The sequence below is a fragment of the Merops nubicus genome, unplaced genomic scaffold, assembly GCF_000691845.1.
Source record: "Merops nubicus isolate BGI_N331 unplaced genomic scaffold, ASM69184v1 scaffold33665, whole genome shotgun sequence".
NCBI lineage: Eukaryota > Metazoa > Chordata > Aves > Coraciiformes > Meropidae > Merops > Merops nubicus.
In genome coordinates this window covers 1-9,166 of record NW_008610883.1, presented here as the reverse complement: position 1 = coordinate 9,166, position 9,166 = coordinate 1, and the positions used below count along the sequence as shown (strand labels likewise).

At 45.0% G+C, this 9,166-nt stretch overlaps 1 protein-coding gene across 1 annotated transcript in view; it reads left to right on the top strand.

The window, feature by feature from the left end:
- MCCC2 (methylcrotonoyl-CoA carboxylase 2 (beta)) overlaps positions 1 to 1,100 on the top strand; it is a 31,877-nt gene extending 30,777 nt beyond the window's left edge. Inside the window, exon 17 of the mRNA XM_008941051.1 lies at positions 915 to 1,100. Within this exon, the coding sequence (XP_008939299.1) occupies positions 915 to 1,032 (118 nt within the window). The 3' untranslated portion in view covers positions 1,033 to 1,100. The remainder of the gene's footprint in view (positions 1 to 914) is intronic.
- Positions 1,101 to 9,166: the final 8,066 nt, after the last annotated feature.

Genomic DNA, 9,166 nt, shown 5'->3' with positions numbered 1-9,166 from the left:
AGGAAAAGATGGGGTGGAGGAGGAGCATCACTGTCTTAAAGACACTGTGCACATGCTTTGCAGACCCTGATTACAATGCCTGTGTGCTTAGCAAGGCTGAGTTGCAGTGAGCAATGTGGTGTCTCGTTTAGATGTCTTTCGGGGGGACAGTAACACAATATTCACAGTTCTAGGCCTGCTAGGGGCTTTGACATGGATTTTATTTTGGGTAGGATGGAGCTTTCATTGGGAACTGATGCCACAAGTACTTTAATTTTTGGATGGTAACAAAGAGACTTTTTACAAGTGGTTATGATTTGGGGGACCTGGGAATTTGGTAATTGCTTATTCATTATTTAGTTGCCTCCAGGGCTGGGTTAAGGAGGGTATTATCTTACTGTTGTTTAGAAACGGACTAAAGAAAAAATAAATACAACTACTGAAAATACTTTACATTTACTCTGGCTCTTCTAATGGTGAGGATGATAGAAGTATTTATTCTTTCATCTGGCAGCTGAACTAACCTGGATAACATAAATAAGCATGTGACGTACTCCTTAAAATAGTAGCATTCTTAATAGAGAAGGATAGGTCATTGACTGAAGGTCATTTTCCATGTGAATATTAAAACAAAAGGGTCTCTTTTTCACTAAGGTGGTGACTTCATGCTAAAATGAAGTATGAAGAATCTCTTTTAAACTATGTAGACCTGACATCCTTCAGTTACTCGGAAGTTGTACTTTGGTCTGCAGAACAATGCACACCAGTCTATTGCATTGATGGGTAAGGTTAATTAAATCCAGGGCTTCAAGTATAATTTAGCTCTTTAGTCCACTCGCTTTAGTGTAACTATTTCCATTTCCTTGTGCTTTAAAATTCACCCACTGTATCTGTTAACTTCCTTTAATTATTATTGTTTGACTCTTATTTCCTAGGTTATGGGATGACGGAATTATTGATCCAGCTGACACAAGACTGGTTTTGGGCCTCAGTCTCAGCGCAGCACTAAATGCACCTACAAAGAAGACAGAATTTGGGGTTTTCAGGATGTAAATATACACTGAGGATTTACATACACACTCATCAGAATTGCCTCTGTGTATTTTAATTGGAGCTGGAGATCAAACTAACCAAAATGTTTGAGTGATTAATCAATAAAGATTTGTACAGTGCCGTTTCTAATGGAAATGTAATTATTTTCTCTGAGTAATCGTCAATGTTTTGATACTGATTTGAGATCAGTCACTTACTATAACACTGCATTGCATGGATAAACTTCAACTTCTTGCATTATGTTTCGTGTTTGTCAAGAAACCATTGATACTATCTCTTACAGAAATAAATCTGCAGAATAAGCTACGTATCTGGTGCTTTTCAGCTCCTCTATTTATCTTCATTCTTTTTTGTATGTCTCCTGTAAATGCAAAATACTTCTGCAACCCAAAAAAAAAAATCCAAAACAACAACTCTACATTTGCTAGTAAATAGTTTTTGCAAAAGAGAAGTGCTGTGAGGGCAGCCAGGGAGTTCAGCACAGCATGAAATTATAGATTTCACACAGTTGTTGGCATTTTGGCCTTTCTCTGGCTTTCATCCAAAAACCATTGCTCTTCTGTTTGGTTCCCTGAAGTCAAAACAAGAGAGCTTGATGTATGCACAGTGTTTTCTGGAAGAGCTGCAGAGTGCGTGCTGTTATCTGTGGGAGCTGCAGGATGCTGAGAGCACTTCTGAGGATGGGTTGCCTGCAGAGAAGTTTGGGCATCTTGTGGCGTGATCCTTCTGACAATTGTAGTTTCCTGAAGACAGGGTTCTGCCCACGTGGATCAGTGCTTCAGCCAGAGCACGAGCCTGAGTCCCACTGACACCAGGACTAAAGGAGTGCTCTGGTCAATCCTATCTATTTGTGGTAGTTTGTTGCAGTGTAACGTTTTTCAAGAGTTTGGTGTTCCTCATTTTGTTTGTTCTCTTTAGAAATAAAGAAAACTTGTAGAAACTAAATGCTTGGCATGTAGTGTGCTTAAAGTAAGGAGGGAAATGCTATGCTGGCTGAGAGTAGGCAGGTGATGTTACGGAGCTGTGCCATCCAGGTGCACAGACAACCATTAGCAGAAATACTCCTGACGAAGGATCAAACACAAGAAGAGTGAATGTACGTGGATCGAGGTGCCCCCCTGTACCAGCCTGTGGGGTGAGGAAGGGTTGATGGCAGAGGTAATGGTAGATGGATGGCAGATCCCGGATAACACGTTACCTGTAGTCTTGGGTGGCAGAGGAGTTTCCCGTGGGCCCAGGAGGGGGAAGGAAGGGCCGCTAGCTACCAGCTCCCACAATTGTGTCTCAAGCAGATGAAAAAGCAAAAAATGAAATAATTTATTTGGAATGGGAATTTTCAGTGTTGAATATAGACAGCCCAGCATATGTTGAGCTGTGGTGTCTCTGGTACGCCTCTACATTGCACTAAAACCATTCTTCTCATTTTACTGAGAAGAAATCTATCCAAAACCTGGTGCGTTCTGCACCACTAGAAGATTACCTCTGTAGGTCTGTACACCTGTAATCTCACTGTCATACTTGTATGTATGTTCTTTGTGTATGAAATGTACATGTAGCAGAGAGAAATAGTTCAAATCTGCAGTAAATGGCACTAGGCACAGAGCTGTGCTTTTTTTGTGCGCTGGTTCTTGCCTCACTCCACAAATTTGTAAACATGTTGGGCATGGCCTCAGGATTTCTTTATCCTAAAATTACAGTGACATTATTAATGATTGCTTGGCTTCTGAAATGCCTTTAAAAATGCCCAACTTTTAAAAATATGTGTATAAAAAGTATAAGCAGGGAGAACAAAGGTTTCAGACCCTGGAATGATTGCTATTTAATGGTTTCTAATAAAAAGAAACTCCATATTTTCTCCACTGCAGTTGAATAATCAGTTGAGGCACTTGTTTCCTTTTTGCTCTAAATTACAGGGGTTGCTTTCCCCAGTCTGTTACTCCCAAAGCCATAAGGAGCAGTGTCTTTTCCTGCTAAGAAATAGATCTCTTCGGAACATCATTTTTGCTTTGGATATATTCCTACAGTGAGACTGGTCATAAAATCATTCTGAGTTGGAGACAGTATCAGATAATCCTAAGGTACAGATAATGGAAGTCAAAACATTTGGGAGGATTCATGCTTTAGAGAATGATAACTCCCTATTGCTTGTTACATCTGAAAGGACAGTTACTTACATTTATCAAAATTAATTCCTCTAAATACATGTGCAAACCAAGTCAAAACACATCTCTGAATAAATACGAATATTCTGCCTTAATATGCATCCTTGGAAACCTGCTGCACAAAATTCATCAGCACAAGTTTAGCATCCTAATGGCATGTTCTGGTTAGGGGAGGTTACAGAGCAGGACCTTCCCTGCAGATGAACAATTCAAGGGATCACTAGCAATTATCCTTCTCCCGCTGTGTAGCAGACTGGTTTGGAAAAGCTCTTGCAGGATAACACGCTGTGCTGCATGCACAGGCGCCGACCGAACGCGGTGCGTGGTTGTGCCACGGCACTCTGATGGCCAATTCCCACCCGGGGGCTTGCTGAAAAACCTTGTTCTCTCTGCACCCACCAGGACTGAGGGGTTGGACCCGGTGCTCGTACCTCTTTTGGTGATGCTGGTAGATATATTTTTGCTGTCTTCAAGTAGTCACCCGCAGCTCCTGTGTTGCCTCTGCCATCAGACATCTTATGCCATTGCAGAGACAGCCATTTGCAATGAAACCTCATTTAGGTTTATTCAACATGAACTCCGTTACATAAGCCATTCTCACTTCCACCACCATTGCTCTACCAGTAGGATCTCTTCTTGATATTTAATGAAAGAAAATGTTAAATAAACCCAAAGAAAAGGCAGCTGCTACTGCAAGGGCATAAGATAGCTGGTAAGAGCTGTGGGTGACTATTTCAAGACTGGTCCTGCCCGTCTCTGGTGTGTTTCAGCTGTTCTCTGTAGTATTGGAGCGGTTCACAACCATTCATCTCTAATTACTGGAAAGGATGATACTTAGGGTGACACTGACTTTTCAGATGGACGTTGAGGAAAGAGGGAAATGGTTTTGCCATATGAGACGCAGAAGCTGTGGTGGACCAGGACCTCAAACTTGGTGCTCTAGGCTTCCATGGGACCTCTCTGCTCCCGTCTGGTCTTGCCTTGAGGATTGCCCTTTTCAGCTGTCTGCTTCCCTCCTGCCTCACAGCAGTGGCAAGGCCAAGATGTTACCTAGTTCCAGCTCTCTTTGATAGCTAGACAGGGCCTGTTTAAGAGGTTGGCATTTGGGTACCAGCAGTTGAAAAGGACCAATCCTGTCATCTTGAGGGTGTTCTCAAACACCTCTATAGAAGGAAGTGGCTGAGAATGAGGTGGACCAAGCTGCTAGTTACGTGCCTGTGGACTCTTGCAGTAACCAGGGGCGCTTCTCAAATTGCCTTGGCTGAGATTATGAATCCAGGGTGGATTGTGAAAGCCTAGCCGTTGCCATTTTCAATTTTCTTCTCACGGCAATTAGGAACGTGCTGGGAATCACTATGTGCTACAGTGTGGTCACCAACCAGTACTGGTGGCAGTCTGTGTAACAACCATCAAGGGCAGAGCCTCTGGTACACAATCACAGCGAGGCTACCATGCCTGCTACAAAGGTTGAAATGAGATGTAGCTAGTGCACAGACCCTGCAATATCTCCTCCTGCAGAAGTGGAGAGGCTATGAATGTCATTTATGAGAAACCACTGGATGCCTCTTCCCTACCCCTCTTCTACCCATTGTGCGTTTAGGTTAATTGGGATTTTGTAGCTTCAGTGTTTGTGTTGGTGTTTGTGTATGTGGTGTTCTTGTGAGAACCCATTTTTTATTTAGATGGCCTTTTTCCAATCTGTTACTCATCAAGATGAATTTGTATCTACTGCTGAAACAGATGTTTTCTGTCAACTATGCCTCTGGACTCTTATTATTGCTTCAAGTGTGGCAGAACCCTGATTTATCTTAGATTTCCCTTGCTGTTTGATGTTTCAGCCAAAGAAATGTCTTGATTCAGAAAACCAATGATGGTATATTATATTTACGGGTTTTTTTTTTAAACTGAGGTTTATAAATTAAGGCAATTCAACAAAGCCCTTATAAAAGCCCACTGCTTTTCAGCAAAGCCTTAAAACATCCACGTAAAGCCAGTTGTCCACTTTCATGACTCTGATTCAGTAGAGCACTTGAATAAATGCTTCACACTAATCTCTATGGTCTAGTAGTCATAAAATTCATCCAACTCTGTGTCTACGTCAAGCCAAAACTAGAACACATAAATGCATCAGAACTGTTCAATGGATACTCCATTATTTTGACATCAGCATCAACAGGAATTTCCATTATTTTCCCGCTTTTAGAATTACATCCAATTAACCGATCATGATGGAAGAGTGTGATTATGAAAAGCATATACCATCTACAATCACAAAAATTACCACTTGATATACAGTTAATGCACATCGTCTGTGTCCTGTTTGTACCCCATCTGCAAAAACTTTCGTATGGAGAAAGTAGGTTAACTTTGGGAAGCTTGAAGTATCATGCATAGCCACAACTGAGCAGTCCAGCTCTGAGGTCTGGCAGCATTTCATGTAGACTATCTGGAGCTGAGCTCCCTAGTGCCACAGATCCCTCTCATTTCATAGCCAGTTGTCTTATGACTGGCTACTGATGCTGTCAGAAAGCACCTGCCTTTTTGTAGCTGTAAACAGTGGTTTTGCGTCTTTAGACCTTGACCCTGTTCTGCTCCTTGACACGACAGCTTCTGACACTCTTATTTAACACGCAGCTACCCTGCATCCTGCGACTTTTTTTACCTTCTGGTGATGGACACAAATTCTACAGGAACAGCTGAATAGAGAGCAGGAGACAATGACGTTTGCTGAGGCTGATACAGACAGTAACAGGCACAGAAACGTACAGTTCTGTGTGTGCCTGCAGACAGATACAACTACTTTTGGAAACAGAAATTTGCAATTGTCACCACATTCAACAACAATTTTTCTGGGGGAATCTAACAAATCCAGGTTTTTACTGGAAGTGCAAGCTGGAAAGAAGACAGTGATGTTTTCTGAGAATCTCTGTGGTGTTTTCAACACTGCAGGAGTAATCCTCATACTATAAGACTTGAATTTTTGTTCAGGCTTCACAGATGCTGCTTTCAAAGTTGAACAGGCCATATATCTGCCTCTCCATATAAATTGTGGCGGTTTTCTTAGCCTCTGTTATTTCTCTGCTCTAAGAAACTTTACTTCAGCAAGCACATCATTTCCAGCCGTTCATGTAGCTACTGTGAAGTAGATGTGGGATCTGCTGTGATTGGTTCACCACCAGCCTGATGTCTGACATCTTAGCATTCCCTGTGGCAAAATGAGACCAGAAGATTCATACAGACACTGAGGATCTATACTCTGAACAGCAAGTACAAGTGAGACTTTTGTTGGATGGGGTGATCAATAGGAGCGTGTGGGAGGAGGTAACAGCAAGAGGTGAACACACAGCTCTGGAGGCAAGCAACATGATAGTTGGAGAGATTTAAGTCTTTTTATTGCCTCAAACACAATCATGATGTTGAAAATTACTTGTTAGTCCATGCTCCTCTTGGTCCCTTTAAACACTGCCTTCCTGCATGGAAAAATATGGCCCTGGGCTTATTTAATTTTCTTTTAAATAACTTTTTTTTTTCTTTAGGTTTCTTTGCCTTTCTAGGCTGTTCCTAGCTCCCCTACAAACAAACAGCTACTAGAGTTTCGTTAATAATGCTTTCCAAATTCCTCCTTCTCCAGAGGATCCTCACTCCGCCTTGGGAGGGCCAGCCCAGCTCTTGCTGTCACTGGCTGGAGGGCAGGAAGGGCCCCCTGCCACCGCAGAGCTGGGAGCGGAGCCTCCTCACAGGCAGGCCCCATTCATTGCCTCCTTGTCCCCACAACCATCACACCAGAGGGCCAAATATCTCCTGCTAACAAAGCTGCTGCTCAGCTCTCCCCTGTTCTGCCCCATCCTTGTCCCAGAGGTGTGACCCTGGAGAGGGTTGAGCATGACCACTCATCTTGCATGATCTCGGCACACCATTGCTTTTCTTCATGGGGGAAGCTGCGTCTGTCTTCCTCCTGCCCCCGCCATGACCACGAGACTTGGGCAGGTTTGGGCCTGCCAGGGAGCTTTTTGGCCGTGGTGGTGATGAACATGAGGCCAGCACGCTCGCAGAGCCAAGTGTCAGCAGGGCGGCCTGAATGGAGACCTGTAACTGATGCTAGGTCTCCTTTTGGCAGCGGTGTTTTTCCTCTCCCCAGAAGGGGGTGGCCTCATTTCACACACAGGATGGACGATGCCCCTGAGCACCTGCTCAGTGTATATGGTATCTGGCCTCACCACCGCTTCACAGTTCTGCTCCAAGTACCCGCAATCACTTTTATCCTGGGCCTTTTGAAGCTGCTTCAGTCTTGTTCTCCATGATCCTGAGCCTTCCAACCCTGTTGGCAGTTCCACCTGTCCTCATTCAAGCACCACATTCTCACCAGCTAGCTGCTCACCATCTTTGTCTCTCCCCATCCCTGACTCCTTCAGGTCAATCATCCCATCTTGGTTTGTCCTCCCATCATAATGTGCTATTCCTTAACCCACAGACTAACTCTTTCTCCCCTCATAACCTGTGTTGATTTCTGGACAAGATGAAACTGAAAATGAGCCGTGAAGGAGGACACAATGAAGCTGGACATGAGCTGGCAATGTGTGCTCACAGCCCAGAAGGCCAACCATATCCTGAGCTGCATCAAGAGAAGTGTGGCCAGCAGGTGGATGGAGGTGATTCCGCTCCTCTACTCTGCTCTGGTGAGACCCCACCTGGAGTACTGCATCCAGTTCTGGACTCCTCAGCAAAATAAAGACTTGGACCTGTAGGCAAGGGTCCAGAGGAGGGCCACAAGAACAATGATAGGGCTGGAACACCTCTCCTGTGAGGACAGTCTGAGAGAGCTGGGGTTGTTCAGCCTGAAGAAGAGAAGTCTCCAGGGGGAACTTATTGGAGTCTCGCAGTACTTATTTTTTTTTCCTACAGTGAGGGGGTGGGTTGGGGGGGGGTGTTAAAAGCTCCATCCCTGGAAACATTCAGCATTGGACAGGTCTCTGAGCAACCTAATCTAGTTAAAGATGTCACTTCTGACTGCATGGGGCTTGGGGGCTTGAACTGCATGACCTTTAAAGATTCCTTCCAGCCCAAAGCATGATTTTATAATTTCCAAGCCTGGTCTCTGTGGTGGCCCAACTTCCTCACACTTCTCTTGCTGTCCACCAGCCTTCTTCTTTCCTCCTTCCCAGCCCCATGGGTGAGAGAAGAGCCTCTCACTATCTTCTCACTCAATGTGGGGGGAACCTGGTCCTTCACTATGGACAAGACACAGGGTGTGTGGTCAGGTTGGTGGACAGAGGCCACTTTCATCTTGTTGCTCTCAGAGATGGCTCCACTGTTTGTGCTGAGCTTGGCTGGACAGAGGGTGATCTATGCTGGGGGACAACTTAGAATCTTTAGTGGTTATGCAGTCCTACCCCCTTGCAGCAAGCAGGGACATATTTAAATAGATCAGGGTACTCAGAGCCCCACCTTACCTTGAACATTTCTAGGGATGGGGCATCTGCCACCTCTCTGGGCAATCTGTTCCACTGCTTCACCACCCCCACAGCAAAGAACTTCCTTACATCTAAGCTAGACCTCCTCTTCTTCTCTCTCTTAATTTAAAATCACCACCCCTTGTACTGTTGCTACAGGCCCTGCTAAAAAGTCTGTCCCCATCTTTCTTAGAAGCCCCCTTTAAGTATGGCAAGGCTGCAGTAAGGTTTCCCCAGGGCCTTCTCTGTGACCAGGCTGAACAGCTCCAGCTCTTGCTGCCTTTCCACACGGGAGAGAGAGGACTTCCATGGCCCTCCTCGGGACCCGCGCCTACACGTCCATGCCTTTTTTTGCTAAGGATCCAGGGCAGGGCACGGCACTCCAGGTGGGGTCTCACCGGAGCAGACCGGAGGGGCAGAGTCGCCCCTGTGGACCTACTGGCCACCCTTCTTTTGATGCACCCCAGGCTGCGCTTATCCTCCCGCTCTGCGGGCGCACACGTCCAGCTTCCCACCGCCGGA